The sequence below is a fragment of the Seriola lalandi genome, unplaced genomic scaffold (genome assembly GCF_002814215.2).
Source record: "Seriola lalandi dorsalis isolate HSWRI2012SDOR001 ecotype SW California unplaced genomic scaffold, Sedor1 jcf7180002054816, whole genome shotgun sequence".
Classification (NCBI taxonomy): domain Eukaryota; kingdom Metazoa; phylum Chordata; class Actinopteri; order Carangiformes; family Carangidae; genus Seriola; species Seriola lalandi.
In genome coordinates, this window is record NW_019525369.1 from 1,330,089 (window position 1) to 1,353,343 (window position 23,255).

Here is a 23,255-nt window from a genome sequence, read left to right on the forward strand (position 1 = left end):
AAGTATTGTGACCTTCAGCAGTAGCAACAAAACTTTACCCGAGGGGGAAACACCCCATTCATACACACACTGTTTCCCATAATCTACAATCAATAACATAAAATGGATCCAATAATTTATTCTCATGGGGAAAGGGACAGGCAGTAAAATATAAATCGCCCACTTTTCCTCCTCAGGAAGGAGGCGTGTGTTTCACAGGCCTCAGCATTTCTTCAGTAGTTTTCTTTAATCATGACCCCCTGCACACACACACACACACACACACCACCAACACACACACACATACACACACATCCAAAATCAACCAGTGTCTGTAAAGGCATCACAGCCTTGTGCCATGTCTCATGTAGCGTTTCCGAGCTTCTTTGTCCCAGTTATGTGAAACCATGAAACCTGGACGATTGAAGACCCTGACCATCAGCTCTGTCTGAACGTCTCCCTGTAGTCACATAGTGCAAAAGCCAGAGAACAAACATACACATAGAAACATTCCAATATTCAAAAATAATAAAGTGGAACATAAACAGCTACAGTACAACCACATTAGATAAAAGTATATTTTCCCTGTATTCCTGATCATAAGGCTCATAAGTGTAGGATCTACCACAGCTTGTCTTTTTATATATTCAATAGTTTTGTCCGTGTTCACTTCAATAAATGGCAGAATGAAAAAAAACAACAATAAATCAAGCAGGTGAAAAGCCACCACTAAGTATCACCCTGTAATTCAGACATCATTTACAGACGCCATAGTGCATCTTATCATCATCACAGTGGAAGGATCCATTAACACCCTGTACAGCAGATACTGTGTAGATCGTTTTACTGTTAAAAACAGCTCCCCACTTCCCAATTCAGGCAAAAATCTGCAAAATAAACAGCGTGTCCGTCCCAAACAAAACTAAGGTTTTTGCTCAGGAATAATTCATCAACTACCACCAGCTTCTCGGGTCCATTAAGGCAGCGGTTACCAACCATCATGGCTTGTGACACCTGACAGTGAAGGTTATGACCTGAGTGTATTTGATTTATTAGTGTATTCTGCATCAACAACCATATAACATAGTTTTGTTTTCGTAGGTCACTTTAATTCAAATATATATGGGGAAAAACCCCATTTTACTCTCCTTAAAAAAAACAACTGATTAATCGTTTTGAGCCACAGAGGCAGCGAGTTTGATGAAGAAAAGATGATGTGTTTTTTCTGGATCTAAATGTCTTCTCTCTACCTACATGGAAAACTAAGGATATAAAAAGTCCAGGTGAAGTTGTGGGACATGCAGGAGATCAGTAACTAAAGCTCAAGTAAAGGCTAGAGGAGACGGGCTGATTATTAGAGGAGTGATTACCAGCCATGAAAGTGTGACTGGTATTGTTTTCACCTTTGTCACAGTGTTAGTGCACGTGGTCGTCACTTCACAGCTTTACAGGTGAGAGCTGAGATCACAATGAAGGCTGAGTTTGAAGATGGGTGTGGTCTGACTCATGATTACTGAGGGCTCACGGGTAGGTGTGATTCCTTTGCATGATGGTCTGTAGTTTTTATGTAGCAGGCTACATCAGGAGGAATGTATCAAATAACGGATCACTAAGCACTAGACTGTAGGTCACCAGTCACCTCACTGGCTCCCATTATGTCTCTGAGCTCGGGGACGCGCCTGGGGACGTGGACGCGGAGGAGTGGTCGGTGTCCTCCAGGTCCTTGTTGCAGCCGCTGCCGGTACCGGAGGAGGAGGAGCGAGCCGTGCACGCGGACGCGCCCTCCCGCTCGCGCTTCTTCTGCTTCATGCGCCTGTTCTGGAACCAGATCTTCACCTGCGTCTCGTTCAGCTCCAGCGTGGCGGCGATCTCCACGCGCCGTGCCCGCGTCAGGTACTTGCTGAAGTGGAACTCCTTCTCCAGCTCCGTCAGCTGCCGCGTGCTGAAGTTGGTGCGCATGGCGTTGTTGTGCGCGCCGGCGAGGCCGAAGTCCGACACTTTGACTGTGAGGGAGGAGGGAGGAGGGAGGAGGGAGGAGGGAGACTGTTACACATGTGTTTTAACAACTTCTTCTATTCCACCCATTTAAATAAACAGGTGGATAAACATTTGGTCATATGCTACTGGGCTGCAAGAAGAAAACTAAGTGTCCTGGTTTTGACACTGTTGCTGTTGAGTAAAAGTCCCTTTCTCTTCTTTATGTTTGTTGTGTGATTTGCTGTTCGCGTCTACATTAATATCAGGCCTGTACATTAATAAAGGCCTGTTAGTTAGCCTGTATTATTTTTTTTTATTTGAGCAGGTTGACACTTATAGTGCTGCCCAGGATATTTAAACTAAAGCTGGAACAACAAAATGAGACGAGAGAAAAAAAACAGGGGGGGGGGGGGTTTAAAGATAACAGACCAGAACAGACTTCCCAGGGCGAAATAACACGTTGTTATATCCATTAAAAAAGGGAGAGAGACACAAGGAGACGGAGAGAGAGAGAGAGAGAGAGAGAGAGAGAAACAGACGTCCGGGAGCAAAGTGGACTCAGGTAGACCTGCTATGTGTCTGAAGATATGACGACACACTGACGAGGCCCTGAAAACACATACACGACTTATGTTATCTCACTTTAAAAAGACAAAACGTGAGAAAAGTTTACGTCGTAATTACGTGACGCTCCAATAGGTTAATTATTATACCAGCAATGCAGGAGGCTGTAGTTATTAATTTTAGATTGTCTCCGTCCATTTGTTTTACACTGTCAAAATGGAACTGAAACGCTTTGACTTGATGGACGTTGAGCGTCCAATTTAAAACCGTGTAGGCCTATTTATTATTACAATTTTAGTTGTCCATCATAGCCTATGTTTTTAATTTAATTCGATCACATATTTTCAATGTAATTATTTTATATGGGCCTATACACCACGTTCAAAATACATTCGCTTTTAATCCTCCCTTTGTTTACAATGAAATGATTGAGACAGGTGAAAAGAGAAGAAAAGAACAGAAGGAAACTAAAATTCACATTATAAAGGTTTAATACAAACACAACATCTGAACTGAGGCCTGCAGGGAAACAAATCTGAATGAGCCTATTAAAGGATGGATGTCCTGATTTATCAGAGTGAACTTCTTGTCGCTTCCTCGCTTTTGAAAACATTTCTATAAAAATTATTTTACAATCTGTGCTGGACTGGGATTTTTTTTTTCCGTCTCAGCTGATCATAAACAATGTACTGTTCTTAGAGCAAGCCACCTCTGGGTGTAACATTGACAACCACTATGATGAATGGAAAAGAGGCCGCAGCTCTGCATCTCCAGGCCTCTGCCGGAAACCTCACAAATCACTGAGCTACTACACGTTTGGTCTGATGGTTTTTAACTGTAGGCGCAACTCTGTAATAAAGCTTTATTATGACATAACCACCAGCCCGCTCCTACCTGTCTTGGGCGGGTTCCTCTTCACCTTCATCCAGTCGAAGGTCTGCCCCTGCCCGGCCTGCTGGCCCTCCTCATCGCCCCTCTCTCGGTCCTGAGACACGGGCAGTTCCCCGTAACCTCCCCCGTGCGGAAGCCCTAAGTAGCCCGCTGCATCCAGACCCCCGCCGAGCTGCTGCGGGTACTGTGACCCAGCCAGAGCGCCCTGAGGCCCGCAGTAGGCTCCGGCCAGGGCCCCGTAGCTGGGCGCCGAGCTGGGGAAGGTTGATTGATGATAGTAAGAGGAGGCCACAGACTCATCCATGAAGTACTGAGGGTGAACGGTGTTGGTGGGGCCCGTCGCGGGAACATACTCCGAGTTTGTGGCGCATGCCTGACCCGCGTAGGCCCCAGAGTTTCCGTTATTCCCGGTACTATAGGGCTGTAATATTCCGCTCTGTAAGCTTTGGGTTTGGTGAAGATGAGGATGAGGATGGTAGCCGTTGTGCGTCTGCTGATGCTGTTGTTGTTCATGATGTGGACGTTGCTGATGTGGACGTTGCTGATGATGCTGGGTCGACCCAGAGGCCCCATCCACTCCTCCACCGCCGGTTCCCGCTCCGGTGCCCCCGTACAGCCGACCATCCCCGGTGTACATCGTGCTGTCACTTCTCGTCCCATTAACGGGAGATGAGGAGCAAGCTGGTCCCGTGTGGAAGCTGGCAGAGGTCACCGGGAAGCTCTGATGCTGGTCCAGAGGAAGGTGATGGTGAGGAAGATGATGGTGGAGGTGGTGTGAAGATTTGGGCGCAGAGTAGGCGCCGGTGCCCGGTCTGTTACAAATGGAGTATTCCACAAAGGAGTTCATGTTGTCCATGCAGACTGAGGCCCGGTGGGACTGAATCAAGATTACAATGACCCGCAGCAAGCAGGCACAGAGAGATGACGTCAGTAGAAATCAGCTGGAAAAACATCAAAAATCGAAAAAATCCATAAAAAGTGTAAATTGAGTCAAATGTGTAAATTAGAGCAAATAGAATGATGTGAAATCAGAACGAAAATTAATTCTGGAAAAATAAAAATAAAACTCGAAAATTAAATGCAGTAAATTATTTTTGGGAAAAAGGAAAAACCCGTAAATTTTTAAGGAGAATTTTCAAAAAAGTAGAAATAGAAACGAGCAGAAAGTTCCAGTGTGGAGGAAAAGAAAGTGGAGGCTGCACAGCCCCGAACCCGAGGTGCTCTGCTGCCGTGAGTGAAGGCCTGTCATTAGCTCAACTCACACTGCGTCTCTAATGGCTCATCGGTGACAGTGGAAAATACCGCGAGAACACAGAAGAGTCAGATCACCTCTTCACCTCCACACAGGTTACACACTGTATTCCTCCATTCTGTCTTCTATCTCCTTCTCTTTTCTGTGACTCTCTCTCTCTCTCTCTCCCCTCTCTCTCTCTCTTTCTCTCTTTTCCGTTTCTTCTTTTCTTACCTCTGCCACAGGTCACGTGGCTCATCGTGCGTCGCCTGTGGTGACCAGGGTCCAAAAGTTTGTCAGCCGGTGAGGGGTGTGTACTGTGTGTGTGTGTGTGTGTGTGTGTGTGTGTGTGAGTGGAGGTGAGGAGGAGGAGGGGGAACCTTTCGATTCAGGAGTGGAGTTTGCGCGCGCGCGCGCGTTTGTATGTGCGCACGCGCCTCATCCATCACTTGCCGTGACATTAGCACGACAAAGAGACTTCAATCAAATCGGCCCATCAATCTGATATCAGCACGGATCTGTCAGAGCAAAGAGAGAGGCAGAGAATAAAAGAGGAGCTGTGAGCCGGCCTGCTGCTTCCAGACCTCCCCCCTGCACAACGCTCCCACAAATAACACAGGGACAATATAAACCGGAGTACTGTACACTGGTACTGTGGGACGAGTTCTCCTGCTCCTGTTACTGCAAGAACTTACTGCAAACCGCTGCTACAGATCAAGTCCGACTCATTCACCAAAATCCTGACCATCGTTTATTTTCAGTACAAAGACACTTTGCACCACAGTCATTTCTGAGATCTCACTACAGGAAACACAAGCACCATAAGAGATGTAACGCTTGGTATTGACAATTTAATACAGAATTTTTGAGACACACAATTGCTGCATGGTCTCTTGCTTTTCATCAAAAAAATGTACTGGGCCTCTGAAGCATCAAATCCGGGAAGTGGAACTGGGACGGCTCCAGCACTGAGGCTGATTTCCAGTTGATTTCAGACTCTGAACAGTAGAAACACTTTTAGCAGCAAAACTGCAGTACCTACAAACTGTTTATGTATTCTGATATAACTTTGCTATACCATGACTGTTATTCAGTGTGTGGATAATAATAAAAGTATTGATGAAAAAAAAGGGAAATGAGCAAAAGTTGAGCCAAATTATTCAACTACTATACTGAAAGTTAGTCCCACAGCAGACATGTTGAAATCTGTATGTTATAAGCACAACCATGGCAAGTATAAAATATCTGAGGGAATTGGGACTTGATCTTTTGGCAGTAATTCTACTGTTGGCCATAATTTTCTGTTCCAAATACATGAGTTTGATTTGTCTACAACCTGTTTGACTTTTGTGTTTTGTTCCATTGAACATCTTTGTGACCGTGTTGCCACATTCACAGATCTCAACAGTTTACTCACTGAGTGCAACATTATTGTTACCAACAGGACTCACGGCCAAACCTACAAAAGCAAGAGTCAAGTTGTAATAAACTGAAATCTAAGATTACTAATGTGAAAAGAACCAAGGTTGAAAGAAAAAGAACAGAAAGAACAAAAAAAGAAGGAGCTTCACAGTGTTCAGAGAGAAACAGTTTAACTTCCACTGTAGATCTGCTGTGAACATCTTGTTGCCACACTGAGTCAGAGACTGAGCTGAGCGCCAGCTGTTCCGCCCGGACCGTCAGATGTGTCAGTGTGTGTCTGATGGACTGACTGAACCGAACTCACTGTGAGTCTGTGCTCTGCAACAATTTTCCCCATCAGTTCTGAACTTTTCCCAACTTCACTAACACTGATCGCCATTTTTTTTTTAAAATGATTGATTTGACTTTATCTCTTCTTTGCACGTTCTCCTCACAGAAGGCAGGAAATCATTTTATAGATGAAAAGGTTTCTATTGACCGAGCAGAGCCCGATCAGCGGGACCGCCGGGATTCACTATACTTTTCAACAATTGGATTGGGAGGCCATAGATTTCAGATGGCTTAATGTGCATGTGCGAGTGCATGAGTGAGAGCGTGTGTGTGTGTGTGTGTGTGTGTGTGTGTGTGTGTGTGTGTGTGTGTTTGCTAATTGAATGAATGAGCTGATCTGTTATAGAAATGAGGTTAAGGCAGACAGGAGGCCTTCTGGTCGACCAAGCCCTGCCGGTCCAGCAGGACAGGAAGCGGCGAACGCCATGACAACAACACAATGTACTTTCTGTGAGTTTGTGTGTGTAAGACAATGGCCTGCAACTGCACTCATGACTGAACTTTTACATAGAGGAGAGTTTTTGTGTTTGTGTTCTTTTCTTTCTTTCTTCCTTCCTTCCTTGTCATACTCTTTTCCCTTTTTAGGGCAAAGAAGAGTAAAAGAACAAAATCTCTTCAAGTCTACATCAAATGTTGCTCATGAAGTGTGTGTGTGTTTCACAGTTTGGAGTCCTTGTCATTACTGTCAGCCCCCCTACCCACCCATTATAATGGCCCCCAATGAACCCGTCATCCATTTCTCTCCCCTCAAGATCCCGTGTAAAGGGCCTGGCAGTAGACGCACCGTCGTCCCCCCCGCCAGGGCGCTATCAGGACAAGCGGCGTGGGCGTGCGACAAGGACCGAGGTTAATGATCAGTGAGGGGCTGAAAGGGAGAAGAGGGAGAGCGAGTGGGCAGGAAGTCTGCAGAAACAGACTGGGACAAGAAGAAGATTAAATGACACCCACACGGCTGTCTGGGTGGTGGAGATACGACAGGAGAGAGACAGAGAGAGAGGTCAAATGGTCAGATGTGTTTACATTTGGTATCATGTAGTTATACAGTTTTACTTTTGTCCAGAATAGTTTGTGTGTATTTATTAAGTTTTATATCTCATTAGTAAAAGTCTCATATAGTCTAAAGGCAGATGTCCATGTGTAGTTTGATTATAGATCAGGTCTAGGTTCTATATTAATACTGTGAAAGTATCAAAGCCTCAGTCCACAGAGAAATGGAGGAGGGAGGAGTCAGGGATCGAACCACCGACCTAGTGGACGACCCGCTCTACCTCCTGAGCCTCAGCCGCCCTTGTATCCATGATGAGATTTGGTTAACCAGCATGTCTTCTCACTCGTTACCTGACGTCTGACTGCATCGGTCTTGTTGGTTTGACAGCTGAGAGGAATCTGAGGATGAAGAGTTTTAACCTTGTTGTTCAGCTGCTTCACCACAGACAGCAGTCTGTAGGAAATTCACCTGGAGACATGAACAAGGATGCAAATGGTTTTCACATGAAAAATAGCGTTATTAAGTTTAGACAAATGCATGTAGATGTCATCTTATTATCTATCTGCTTCCTGCAATTTTCCTTGTGATCACATCCGAATATGCAAATTAGGCAGACGCAGGCCTTGTCAGTTAACACGGTTCTTTCCAGGTCAAATAAGAGCAAATCTGCAGTATGGGCTCTGCTTTACTGTAGCTGCAGCTAACGATCGTTTTCATTACTGATTAATCTGAGTGATTAAATTACTTTTCTTGATGAATCATTCAGTCATCAGAAAATAGTAAGATATAGGAGTAAAATATCATACTTTCTGGTGATGTCATCAGAGAGTTTTGCCCAATTAGAATAAAAATAGTCAGTTTACTGTCAAATAAAAGAAGAAACGTGTGGCTGGAACTAGGGGAAGTTATTTTTGCTTGACTCATGAATCAGAATACTTTCCTTCCATTGGGCTTCCAACTGCAGTGACCCCTTAGTGTTGTAAATTAAGGACTACAATAATCCAGACTACAATGCCCTAACTCAAGCCCTGAATCAGCCAATAGCAGGCCTACAGAAGTGGAGCCGCATCACATCAGCTCCAACCTCAGGCCAGCAGATGTGAGCATGCAGTGGCAGCAGGGGGCAGTGACAAAAAGCTGCAGTCGAACACTGTCAGTATGTAACAGTCTTCATGGTCTGTACAGCAATCACCGGAACACACACTGTCAGAGCCAATCCCCATTTAATCCAATCTATTCAGCCTGCCACTCAGCCTCCAGTTGTTTTAATAACGTTCCTCTGTATGACAGGGAAGACTATTAAAATGTTATATAGGCAACATGTGCTCTCTGTTTATGGCTTCACATCTATATTACATGAATTCTTATGTAAAGTGACATTCATATCAGTTAAATCAGCTGACCAGACTTCATTGCTGTCCCTCTCAAAAACTACAAAAATGAATTCAAAACACCAATCAATAGTCAAAACACTTTCATTATTTCTGTCGGGTAGTTAGATTATTAGGACAAGAATCTTCAAAATCTAACTAAACAATAGTTTTAGTGACATATATAGAATATCTGCAGTGTATGTGAGCCCTCTGTAATATAAGCTGAGCCTGATTAAAGCCAATCACACACCATTTAGTCTGTTAACAGAATACATGTTCATAGTGCAATTGAATGTAATTAATATCAAAACTTCTCCAATTAAACAAAAAGTAAAAAACGGCAGTTTCCAAACCAATCGGCTCTTAGATCAGCTGTGAACCATGGCATTTCCCATAATGCTCTGAGCAACTGCAGCACCCAGCCACATACACCTTGATCTCGAGGTTATCGTTGCCTATGTTCGCATGACGATAAGTTGGGATCAAGACGATGATGCAAATCATCAGTGCAAAGCAGCTTATTATCTCCCGTACCTCTGTTTCATTGCTGCCACCAGCAGTGGTGTAATTATAAAGGGAACATTAGGGCGATGCAGCGCATCCACAATCGGTAATGAATGTCCAGTTCATTTGCCGCTAGTACGCACGTATGAGTCATATTATTACCATGACGATATAAGTATGGGATGGTCCTTTAAGTTGGAGGACTCGTGAGATCAAGGAGCTCTAACCAGCAGGCCCAGGTGATCTGGAGCAAGCCTCTCGTCATGATAAAGACTTCACTGAGTTCAAGGTTACATACACATCCTTCAATATATTGTAGCATGCATCATGAACACACACTTTCAATGAACTTTTTAATGTTGTATAACTACAGTCTGTATCTATGTAAAGTGTTTATCTACGCCAGCTTATCATCATACATGTGTTTTTAATGAACTGTGTCTAGTGATTCATCACTTGTGTGTGTACAGTATGTATTGTGAGGGAGTTTCTGAAAATCTTGAAAGATAATATATGAGCTGGGAGTAAGCAGCAGAGGCAGCAGTTAAAGATTTATTCACACGGGTCATTGACCTCATCATTCAGCGCCTGACTGGAGCTCTGACGGCACAGTCCCACTCACTGAACTGAAACAGGGCCGAACGATGTTTCTTATTCCTGATGCCCAGCTTCCACAACCAGAGGTAGTACAGTTGCTTCGAAACATGCCAAACTCCAAAAGTTTCCTCACTGAATCCCGGACATGAACACAGGTTTTGAATCACGGTTTAGTCTTTTTAAATGACCTACAGTTCGACACTTCTCTCGAACTTATTTGACCTGATTCTGTCAATTTCAGTTGCTGAATAGTAAGCTTCTATTTGGTTGTCATTCATATTTAGGACTGTAGTTCACATCTTTTAATGCAATTTATCATTTTGTTGACATTCATATATATTTAGTTCTGCCACAAATGTTCTTGTTTTTCCTCTCTTATTTTTTTCTGTCGCTACTTGTAAGTAACTACAGACTTGAACACACCCCATTCCTCCTGCGAACCAATTGACATGAATCACTCTCTCAGTGGGTGAGTAGATCCCTACGTGAAGGAATCACATTCATAGAGATTCACTCACTCACTGTCAGTGATTCAAGGCTTCGATTCTGTCATAGACAGAAAGTTTAAATAAGATGACTATCAAGTGAAAGCTTTTGTGAGCCTGCCGTGGCGAGCCTGACTGAAAGGCAAGGCGGGTTTATTTATATAGCACATTTCATACACAGAGGGAATTCAAAGTGCTTTATATAAAAGTAGATAAAAAGAAGAAAGAAAATAAATACAAAAGGTTCAGGAAGTATAAATGCATAAGAAGAAGAAGAAGTCACAGTGCGTTTAAGAGTCTGAGAGCAATTATTAGCAGCATAACATAAGTGTTTAGCCTGTTTTTAAACTCTTGCAGCAGTTTATTTCAACTGTGTTTTGCATAATAAGTGAATGCAGCTTCACCCTGTTTTGTTTTGTAGCTAGGAACACTAAGCAGACCGGTCCCTGATGACCGAAGAGGTCTAGAGAGTTCGTGTGAAAGCAAGTCAGAGATGTACTTAGACTCTAAACTGTTAAGTGATTTGTAGACAATATTTTGAAGTCAGTTCTTTTTGAGACACTGATCTTCTTTAGACATGTATGCTCTGATTCCTGCTATATGATGATATAGATGATAATAGGCCAGTTTTGTAATAGATATTATGTAGGAGTTACAATTTGAATCAGTCAATAATAACACAAAGATTTCTGACTTGGTTTTTATGTTTCAAAGAAAGGGAATCGAGCTGTGCAGAGACTGTCAGCCTTTCTTCATTAGCACCAAACACAGTTATTGCAGTTTTGTCGTTGGAGGAAATTTTGGCATATGAATCCATTAATTTGGTCAATGTAAAGATGCATTATACATTAATGGACCTCAACTGGTTTCATACCTCTTTTAAGAGGGAGGCGGTTTTTCCTATGAGTGTATTAGTGAGTATATCTAATCTAATAGCATTACAGTTTGTGTGGTGTTCAACAGCCACAGTGTACACTAAATTCTCAGCGCCTGATAATCCCGACAAACATTGAAACAAAATGTCTTGAGAATATTACATTTTACATGTGTTAAACTTTCCAGAGACTCTGCTTCTTCACACACTGACCTCTGAACCTCCTGAGGAGTCATCTGTCTTGTCTGAGGTCAGGAGAGGAATCTGAGGATCAGCTAAGACCCTCACCACTCCAGACTATCTGTTGCTGTTTCTGACTGCTTGTCACGTCCACCCAGGACATATCACAGTGCTGGATTAGGGTTCGTTTTAGTAGTAGAACTATTTAAACTTGTGTGCACCAGGTTACACACTGCATCATAGAAATGCACCGATCTGAATGGACAACATGTTTCCCTGCCTTCTGCGCTCTCTGTCTGTCTCCTATAACAGTCCAGACAGGTCAAATGACTCCAGAACCAGGAACCTACGCCCCAGTATTCCTGGAAAAGTGTGGTGTGTGTGTGTGTGTGTGTGTGTGTGTGTATTTGTGTGTGATATGAGGGGCTTTCTGAAAATCATGAAAGAGGATATAGGAGAGAGAGTGAAAGAGAGATATTGAAAGAGAGCAGTTGTGTATCCAGACTGCTGACATTGTTGCTTGAGCTCTGAAACCTGACCCTCTGATGCAGACACATTAAAGCGTTTAATAAGTGTTATTAATAACATTCACACTCACACACACACACACACACACACACACACACACAAATCAATTTTTCAGTTTTTCCTTTGTGTTTAAATTTAAGTTTATAAATGTGATAATGAAATGAAACTGCATGCAGCCAGTGAACTCTGTGAACTCTTACCCAAGCTGGTTCAGTCTGTAATACCAAGTGGACAAAGTAGTTCTTCCAGTCAGTCCTCTTTGTGTTGGGCTTCACTGCAGATTCAGTAATGTCAAAATGTTTGGTTTTTTCGTTTTGGGAGCTTCATGGTTTATTATCTTTTCACAGTGTCGTGTCTTTGTGTGAAAACCACAATCCCTGTGACAACCACAGCCACACTGCATAATGGAAAACCTTATTTTGGTAGGTTTCTCCATTGGTTTCATCAGTTATGATAATAATTGATCAACACCAATATAATACTAAATAGGCTCTATGATAATGATTAAGTTATCATTACACTACTAATGATAATGTTACTCACTAAAGTAACAGCTGTGATGTCAAAAAGTGCTGACATAACTAAAAAGAAGTCTAATGGGACAACAAACATAAGTGGACAGATAATCAGACAGATTGTAAACAAGCTAACAGTTTAGCCACGTTAACTAACACAATAACTAGTTTCACCTGCTTTGATTAACCTACCAGGTTTGATTACAACCTGTCTAACCTTCAGACTAGTCATGCAAACAAATTGCAATAAGTTATACTTTTCTTTTGAAGAGTAACTAAACTCCTACTTATTACTCACTACACATAAAATGAAACGGTACTAGCCTTTCTGTCAACAGTTGAGTTCATGAAGTGCTACATGAAGTTATCACCTCAAAATCTGCATCCGTAAATGAAACAAGCACAGGAAGTTGTTCCTGATTTGCAGCAACAAATATGTTTGGAAGGAAACATATTTGTGATCATCGCTATGTTTTCTATTAACACATTGAGGATATGTTGTTAATTTGCATATTTGACAAGACCCAAATATGTTGATACTGAACGAATCAGTAAAACATTCACAGACAAACCATTTCTTTTCAGCAACACCAGCTGGAGGCAGTAAGGCTCCTAAGAGCTCTCAATAATCAACAGACATGAAGAAGTTTAACTTTCTGACATGCTATGCTACACAGTCATGGCCGAACCCTCACAGAGGATCATCACTTGATATCAAACATGTATTCTTGATGAGACTGAGTGGAATATTATTGTCTGAAGTTTTAAAGACTAGTGGAGCGCATGTTTATAATGTGTCTGTCAGTAGAGGGTTGGTTGGCCTGTATTAATCCAGCTTGCAGCTTTGTTAACAGCCTCATCCAAACAACTAGACTCGACTCCTGAGCAATAAGGCCAACACCCTGCAGTGCATGTGGTCAGTCGGTCGGTTTGTCACTGCTAGATTTGGCTGCTCTGCTCCGGTAGTGTCTGTGATTGTGTTTTCACAACTTATCTCGGGGCTGCAGCTCACTCTTTCATCCTGGAGCGCAGTGTAGCTGTTTCTGCTTTAATAGCATCATGCTGGACAGGTGACAGGTGCGTTCACAGTGTCTGTGTGCTCATCAGGAAAAGCGGTGAAAATTAGCATCTTGTGTTTACATCACTGCCGATAGGAGCCAGAGCCGATAAATACCTACGTCTGCTGCAGAGTCATTTGACCCAGGTGTGAATGCTGATTGTTCCACTTTCCACTGCAGACAAAAGCCTGATGTTAGCGGGTCTTAGTGGGTTTTTTGACCAATGGGAAAGGGGCTTTAGAGTAGTCCCCCCTGTTAACATGTATAAAAGCAATGTTTTGAGCTTTTTCTAAAGAACCGCTCATCCAAAAGAACCTCAAAGTCAACATTACACCTCCTCAGGTCCTTAGCAACAAACCTGCAAAGTTTGAAGTCGATCCAATGAGTGGTTTTCAAAAAAATCCAAATGCAGACAGACGGAGATTATAGTTATATAACTGACTTTGAGAAATATGGTTCTTTTCTGTTGTTGATGTTCTCAGTAGACCAACTGTTTATGCCTCTAGTTAACTTGATTTTGTTTCTTTCATCACACTTTCATCTGGTTGTAACTGTAATGTTGTGTGGTTGGTCATACTTATTTGATTATTATGTGGAAAATAAATAAAACCAACCACATCCTGCCACTACTGGAAATAAGTCAGTCATGGAAGTCTGCACTCGCCAATACCACAAGTGTAGATCATGAGACATTTTTTCATTCATTTCAATACAGTGACGGATCTCTTGATGACAGCATCTAGTGGCCATCAGAAGAACTGGAGCAGAAGACACTTCAGCACTGGCATCCTCATGCAGCTGTTCTGAAACATCAGTTCAAATGTTCAAACAGAGGTCGAAGGTCAGAGGTCACAGCAGCTGTGTAATATTCCTGTGAGCACAGACTGATAATGAGAGAGCAGTGGAGAGCAGAGGAGTGAAGTCAGAGCTGGAGGAGCTGGCCCGCTGCTATCAGCTATCTCTGATAAGATGCTGTCAGCTCTGCTGCTGTTATCTACACAACACATTTACACCCAGGCTATGGCAGAGGAGAAGGGCCACGAAGGACAACAACCGCCTCCAGCCAACAGAGAGCACTTCATATTTGTGCATGGTCCTCTGGGTAAACATCAAATCACTTTAGTGTTGAAATGTGAAATGTTAAGTTAGAAACATTCTGAGAACTGGAGCTCATGTTCAGTATTTTTGTAATGTAGAGGATCCAGTTTGTGTTTATCATTGTCTATCTAAAGCCTGATACTGTATGTCTTCTTCTTCTTAGCCAGAGTTCCACTGTGTCCAAAACTATTATATACAGATATATCACTAATCTAGTCTGCTGTACTGGGTGACCTGTCCCTTCATCACTATAAACAGACACACTGTAGTTTATTGACCCGGTCCCATCCACACTGTGGTGCCAGAAATACTCACTAGGGAACCAAATGTGGATTAATTCCCCAGTAAATGCTCTATTTATTCCCGTTGGAGTAAAGTTTGTTAAAAACTACAGTGATCCTACAGTTGAAACTACATTTTTCCTTTTTACAGTACCCGCGGAAATATTTGCATCTGTTGACAATGACAAAAATATCTCATAGCGAGCAATGATTTCCATCTTTATATTATACATTTATTTTAAGAAAAACATTATGGAAATCTTTATACGGATCCCATTTTAGAATATTCATAATGGAAGAATCATTTTCAAATTTGCCATGAAAACGTAAAAATAAACTTAATTGTATTGAAAAGGGGCGGAGCAAAAAAATCTGGGCTACATATATATGCAGCCTCAATGAACCCTTTCCTGTTCAAAAATCAATTGACACACCTCTACAAATGAAGTGTAAGCCCACATGTTTGTAGTGGTTATCATAGTAATCAGTAATAAAGAGTTTTAAACTCTGTAGGATCTCAGTATAGTTCAGGCTTTTTTTTCTCAACAGACCAAATCACGAAATACACACAAAACATCTTCATCAGTCTGACAACAACACATGAGCTGCAAATACTCCCAGCACAGTGATGAACCCTGCTGGGACGCACTTGCGTGGATGTATTGAGGCACGTGTGTTATAATACATCCATGCAAACTATTCAGTGCTTTTAACTTCAAAACTCACAAAGCATTGAACAACAAGTGCCCTGCAACTGCAAAAGATATCATGTGTACATTATAAATGAAGCATTGTGGTGCTACAGAGATGCCCTGCCACAAACCAGTTCAAACACCAGCAGAAATCACATCATCATCATTCTTATGTTCTTTCAGTAAAAATGAAATTCAAAAATAACCATTCCCATTTAAATGTAACTCATATCACAATATCTGTCAAAATAATCACAATATGATTTTTTCTGCATATTATGAATTAAGGTGAATTTGTTTCTGACCAGTGCTGGCTCAGCCTGCCGCAACACAGAAACAATAGATACAAGACATTGCCTATCAAAGTATTCATTCAGCCAACAGTAGTTGCTTATCGTGCTAATAAAGTAAATTTCTAAGATTACAGATAAAACAAAAAATGCTGTAAATTCAGGCTTTGTGAGGAGCCTGGTACTGAGACTATCTCCTTTTGGAGGCTGTTCCAGCCTGTGCTGAGGGACCAGAGCTCTCTGATCTCATTAATGTTTAGTTGCTTCTTTATCTTTTCATTTTCTCATACAGTTCCATGGCTGCTGATCAGTGGCCTGAGTTCACCACCCGGCAGTCTATTTACTGGCTGTTAATTGGTACAGTTGGATTGACTGACAATCGTCTGTGTTGGTCCCTTGGTAAATACCAGTAAATCCTGTGGAATGGCTCTTTATTGACCTGAGAGACTGCAGAGGGGACTTGTGTGCATCAACATCCACACAGTGATTTGTGTTGGGTGTGTATCCTCCCTGGCTCACACCTGACAACTCAATATATTTAGTGTGTGTGTGTGTGTGTGTGTGTGTGTGTGTGTGTGTGTGTGTGTGTGTGTGGGTAGAGACCTCTATCCAGCCTTGTCTCCCATCCTCACCGGAGCTGTGTATTGATGGGGCCCTCAGAGGCTGAGACATTGATCATCTGCCTTTGACTCACCCACAGAACAGATGATAGCTTACTGGATGCTAATAAACTCACTGTAAACATTCATGACTGAATAAACAGAGAGGGAGATGAAGGATGGTCTGAATGTGTTTTACCTGACGCTGTGAAGAGTTGCAAGAATAATTGCGCACAGTAAATATAACAGCATGCTTCAGTTTCTCAGTCATCAGCATTAGTGTTATTACTTTGACAGACACAAGTGGTTTTCTACCGTGAAAACTGAACGGAATATATCCATAGATTGTAAATAAACAGGTTTCTGAAGAGCAGTTTACAAGCTCAGAGTGAGCTGCTCCACCCTCAATTCTCCATAACTTTAAGCCTTGATAAAATGTAAACAGGTGAGTTGTATAAACAAGTTGTCATGAAGGAGGAAATTAAATCTAGAGACCAAAACTGTTTCCTGTTCCAGGCTGTAAACATGTTTATTTCTGCTGTAAAGTTGGACATTTTAACATGGGAGTCTATGGGGACTGACTCACTGTTGGAGCCAGACTCTAGTGGTCATTAGAGGAACTGCAGGTTTTGTTACTGCAGTGTTGGCTTCATTTTCCAGCCTCAGAAGTTGCCGCTTGGGTATAACCATGTTAGCTTAGCATAAACATTAACATGCTCAGCATGTACGATGACATTTTACCTCAGTAAACTAAAGACAAACAAAATAAATACCTTGTTAGCTGCATGTTACCGAAAGAGGAGATAAGTCTTTGTGTCTTCCTTGTAACCAGCATAAACCCAGGCTCAAAAACAACGTCCATGTTTGTGGCTTGCTTGCTGATGTTGTGAATGATCTTACTCACACAGAGCAGTCCAACAAGCCTTCAAAATAATAGTACCAATGCTCAAATGAAACAATGTACAAATAACAAATGCAACCCAAATAAATTTCCCAATTATGAAATTGGTCTTACAAAAGTAAACAAATCATATAAACCATGTAAAAAAAAATATATAATGGCAACAGTTACAGTTAGAGACCACATGAGGTCAAAGGTCTTGGTAATATAATGTGATGTCAGTTATCTTGCAGCTTATCCAAAGACATAATATCACCATTTAGGACGACACTGACAACAAGACAACCCCCCTCTATAGTGGTGTTGGTAAAGTTTCCCCATCATACTAACAGAGGCACTTCGATCAAGGCAGAATGTAAATCCCACATTTGTAGCTTTTCTTTTAATCACAGACTGACTCCCCACTGTCAGCATCAAGAGGCCAGAAGGATTTTCTCTGGCAGTTAACATTTTTCAGTCTCTCTTCATCATGACATTCGGTCACAGTGATAATTCTTTGCTGCTTGACATATGATTTGTTCCACTGTCTGTTTGATGAATTTATTTCCTCTGGCAGCAACAAGCTACAGACTACATGAGGTATCAGAAACTCCTGTTTATTATTGTATATTATTTGTTTATATTATTTGTGCTTATTTGTGCTGATTAATTCTAAGAAACAACAAAAAGACTTAAAGAGCCTCACTAGGCTAATATAATTTAGCTATAAATTAGATAATATAGTTTCCAGTGTTAAATATCATCTTCACTTCAGTATGGTAGGTACAGCTGGTAAACTCTAGTTGAAATGTGTTGTTATGTTTTTTTTTATTCTATTCTATTTATTTTTTCTACTTTATATTATCAAATGAAAGATCAAAATTACACAGAGAATTCATGCAGATATTATCAACTGAAATGTACCAAAAACCACAAGTTAAAGTGTTGGACTGTCACTGAAGTTCACACTGTTTATTCCGAATGCCCACACTCATCATTTAAAGATCGCCCATAACAGCGTCCCAGTGTTTCCCCAATGAATCCGTAGACTCAACATGTCTCTCCTCTAAAGGCATTGTTGATGTTGTACTCAGTGGGACATGCTGACACACTTCCACACAAGTGTGTAAGAAGTGTTGATCCATAAGAAGATATATTCTTGCTTTTAAGAACCAAAAACCATCTCAATGTAGTTTTACATCTCCTCTCTCAGGCTTCTCTCTGGAGCTCTAGTAACAACAGGTCAGTGAGCCAATCAGAAGAGAGGAGGTCTTGTACGTAACGAAAACAGTGAGCTGGAAGGAAGAAAGCAGCCAGAATATGTTCTGTCAGGAGGAATTTTCACTGGTCCTCAACTAACTCTCCAGACCAGAGAGAACACTGATGGAAAAATTAGATATTTTTACACCAAGAAAAGTACAAGAACACAAGCTTGGTATGTTGGGAGGATGTTAAACTGAGTTTATATTGGAAATGCATGCACAGGACATGAGCTTTCAACGATGGAGGGAGTGTGTCCAGGTTGGGGACCTCAGGATTACCTTGCTGCTTTTTGCAGATGATGTGGTTCTGTTGGCTTCATCAACCCGTGACCTACAGCATTACAGATGGTTAGCAGCTGACTGTGGAGCGGCTGGGATGAGAGTCAGTAACTCTAATTCTGAAGCCATGATTCTCTGCCGGAGAATGGTGGATTGCTCCCTATGGGTTGGGAGTGAGTTTCTGCCTGAAGCAAAGGAGTTTAAATATCTCAGGGTCTTGTTCACAAATGGAGCGTCAGATTAACAGCCAAAGCTTTCAGTTTACCAGTCGATCTACGTTCCAACCCTCACCTGTATTCATGAGCTTCGGTACTGACTGAAAGAATGAGGTCGTGAATACAAGAGGCTGAGATGACTCCTCCACAGGGTGACTGTGCTCAGCCTTAGAGACAGGGTGAGGAGCTGAGAGAACATCAGAGGGTTCCCCAGGAGGAACTGGAACATCAACCTTGAACATCATCAAAGGTCTCCTTTGCTTGACCCACTGCAACTGTGACCCGACTCCAGATAAACGACAGAAAATGGATGGATGGATGGATGGATGGATGGATGGATGGATATATTGTACACATGGGTACCTGACCAAGTAAAGGTTTGCATGTATAAAATAAAATATTGAGCGTTGTCCATATAGGGGTTCAGAATGCAGTTTGACTATCAGGTGAAAACTTAATGTTACAGTCAACATGAGGCTAACTGACTCCCTGACAACTCACAAGGGACAATGATTCTCTTTTGAATTTCCAGATGGTTTCTGTATGACCAGACAGAGCTGTACAAGTCCCAAAGGCAAATATGTATACATAGATGATGTGATTAAAAGGTGTCCTTAATAAAAGGCTTAAATGTTGTCACTAACGCAATTTTAGCTGTTAACATTTTCTGAATTAAACCAGATCTTTCCCTAACCTTAACCAAACCAGTTCAATGAGCACCTAAACTTAACCATAAACATGTTTAATAACGCTGTTGTCACTACAAGTGGATATTGAAGCCAACCACAAGATCAAATATTTTGTCAAATGTGTTGTATCAATATATTTATGACTTACCAAATATGTATCCTTATTCCTTAGTTAGAAAATGTAGCTAATCCCCAGTTATGTTTCCTACCAAGCCTGTTTGCATTTGCAGTTTAGTTGTACATATACGTAATGACAGGGTCGCCTCCAGACATGGTTTAATAAAATTAGTCTGCTTGGAACAATAATCTGTGCCTAACATGGCTTTCCACAAAAAGTTAAAAGAATTTTATGAATACCTCTCCTGTCTTTTCATCATTGAAAAATCTACAAGCTATCAATCAATATGCAAATGTTACTGATTGTAAAAGTTTAACCACTGGACACGAGGTGTCTCTTACTTCACTGTAAAGTCAGTTCTCAATGTTTTTGGCCTGAAAGTTTCCAGTTTCAACATCACACCTGTGTAAGTTACTTGACTGTTATTGCCTTCTTACGGAGTTGTGATGTCACATTTTTGAGTGGAGGGGGACTTTAAGATTTCTTTAAAGGTCCATATAGCCTAAAGGCAGACGTCAATATGTTGTTTGATTATAGATCAGGTCTAGGTTCTATATTAATACTGTGAAAGTATCAAAGCCTCAGTCCACAGAGAAATGCACACAGCCTGTATTCAGAAACTGAGCCTTAAAACAAGCTGTCAGGACTTCTGGAACTTTGTGATGTCACAACAAAGCAGTCACCGCTCTCAGCCACGCCCCAAGCCCCGCCCACCTGGACCCACCATCCAACCTTGCAGGATTTGGTTTCTCTGAGTGTTTACCTGAAACCTGCTATATCTTTATTTGATCACTCAGAAAACAGTCAGCCAATCAGAAGAGAGGCTCAGAGTCTCCTCTTTTCTGATTGGCTCACTGACCTGTTGTTACTAGAGCTCCAGAGAGAAGCCTGAGAGAGGAGATGTAAAACTATACTGAGATGGTTTTTGGTTCTTAAAACCACAAATATATCTTCTTATGGATCAACACTTCAAATAAAGCACAGAGAAGAAGAAAATATTGAGCTTTAAAGCTCATTATAACCATTAAAAAACAAAGATGACAAAGATTGTGAAAACTCTTTATGATGTTTTTTTTTATTATCTAATAGTATAATTATTAATGTTGGAACTTCATTGATAAAGAGAGATGAGTTTCTTACATTCTAATAAGCCATGAAGTCTTGAGTTATATGAGCCAATGAGTCAATAAAACAATCATTCATCAATTTCTTCTGATGAAGATCCTGATGTTAAATTTCACATTTTGTTATCTTTCTGAAACCATTTTAAACTTATCTACCAAGATCTACCATGATGGTGTTCTTTAGTCCCATCGCTTTGACTTGCAGGTTACAACATGTCTGTGTGCAGCAGTGAAGCAGGACTGACTGTCTGTCTGTGTGTGTGAGGGTAAAGTTTCCTTTTCAATGCACAAGACGATAAAAATCTACCATTCATATATTTCACCACTGCTGCTAAGTGGGTGATCTATCACATCTGAGTTATGCAATACCACACACACGCACACACACGCACACACACACACACACACACACACACACACACACACACACACACAAACACACCAACAGAAATCATAACAGTGATGGTGATGCTGATGCAAGAGATAAAGGAGGAGTTCGTGTATCACAGCGTGGCAGCTCGGCTGACAGGCGGTGACAGCCAGAAGAGAGAGATTATTGGAGAACACACACACACACACACGCACACACACACACACACACACACACACACACACACACACACACACACACACACACATACAGGCACTCAGAAGGTTAGATATGTCTCCCAGCATAGAGATGTACTCTGCTGTAATCTCTTTGTATACAAGATACTCTTCGATGAATGGTTACAGGAGAGAGGGAATGTGTGTTATAGTGTATGGCGTACGTCCCAGTCTTCATTCTGGTAAATGTAGTCCTTTAATAGGCTTTTTATATGGGCTTAATATACTGTTAATGTGTCTGTTTAGTTCTATGTTTGCCAGATCTAAATGGATATGCCTTACTGTATGACACATTTTGTAATCATCTCTCCTCTCCTTACTGGGATGAATTTATTCCTTCCTTGTGATATTACACTATAAATATCTTTGTTTATGCAAAAAAGTGTTTTAAACTTCAGCCAAAGTTAATCTAACAGACTTTGGACTGAAAAGTCTGTAACTTTGGAAACATCATAGCATCAACTGATGGAGAAGACTTTAAATTGGTTGATCAGTAGTTTTTCTTGAATGTGGCCAAATAGAGCAGACTGTATTAACACCTGCCTGAGAGCCAATTACAGTACAAGCCAGTCCAACCACAGATGTCCTCTGACCATGCAGTCCAATAGCACAGTGGCTGAGAATGTGTTGTACATTTACATCACAACTTAATATGTGTTTTACTTAATGTATGTTTAATTATTACTGTTATTATTATATTCATATTATTATTAATAATAAATCCTTTATTTAAACAGGTCGTCTCATTGAGATTGGGATCTCCTTTTCAAGAGAGACCTGCATACAAAAATAGACATATACAATTTATATGCATATATAATACTGCATTTCTGTCCACAATGGATCATGTGTGACTCTTAAGAACTTTTAAGTTTAAGAATAGTTTTACATTCTTCTTATGAGAGTTAGATGGGAGGATCAATGCCACTCTCATGTCTGTGGAATCAGGAGCTGGTTAACCTAGCTTAGCATAAAGACCACACACTGTCTTCATGCTAAAATCATTCAGTCTCAAAGACTTTTGGACCCACAAGTATCAAGAGCCACAGTATAGATCTTCTTTTATGTGACCACATGATACTAGTCACAGCTCTGTGTTCAGCAGTTAATTAAACTGAATATATTGAGAAGTAAATTTGAATCCCAGTGTCAATATTAAATGCATATGTTTAAAATAACACTTTTTTGTCCTTATTCAAGTTCATCAAATAGTGGAGTTCTCCATGGTTCACTACTGGGGCCACTGCTGTTTTCCATGAAGGCCAACAGTTCCCATTATATTCAGACACAATACTGGTTTTAACTTTTATGCAGCTGAAACACATGTTAGTATCCAGACATTTGAGCCCCTACATGACAAATGAAATATGACAGAGCATGTTACTGTGGTTTTATAGATCTGTCATTTTCAAGTGAATTGTCAAAGATTAAAAAAAATTTAAGGAAACTACAAACTGTTACACACGCAATTGTCATATGTTCTCTCGCTGTACAGCTGAACCAACCCAAATTGTCCACACACTTCAGTTCATATAAAACCACATGTTGTAGTTACAAAATTATATTGGCACATTTTAAAGCACTGCTGGGATTGGGCCCTAAATATATTTCTGATTTAGTAGTAGT

General features: G+C 41.2%; 1 protein-coding gene across 1 annotated transcript; it reads right to left on the bottom strand.

Annotated features, from left to right (window-relative positions):
* Positions 1-1,455: 1,455 nt before the first annotated feature.
* On the bottom strand, positions 1,456-4,267 carry LOC111669739 (homeobox protein Hox-B1a-like). The gene is made up of 2 exons (XM_023426183.2): positions 3,415-4,267; positions 1,456-1,982 (listed from the first exon to the last, which is right to left on the bottom strand). Exons 1-2 carry the CDS (start codon positions 4,265-4,267, stop codon positions 1,633-1,635), a joined length of 1,203 nt encoding a protein of 400 aa, XP_023281951.1. The 3' UTR covers positions 1,456-1,632.
* Positions 4,268-23,255: the final 18,988 nt, after the last annotated feature.

Excerpts from the sequence above, each read along its gene's own strand:
- LOC111669739 (XM_023426183.2), bottom strand. The coding sequence starts at position 4,267 with ATGGACAACATGAACTCCTTTGTGGAATACTCCATTTGTAACAGACCG. Across the intron at positions 1,983-3,414 it reads GAGGAACCCGCCCAAGACAG|TCAAAGTGTCGGACTTCGGC; the intron begins GTAGGAGCGGGC and ends CCTCCCTCACAG.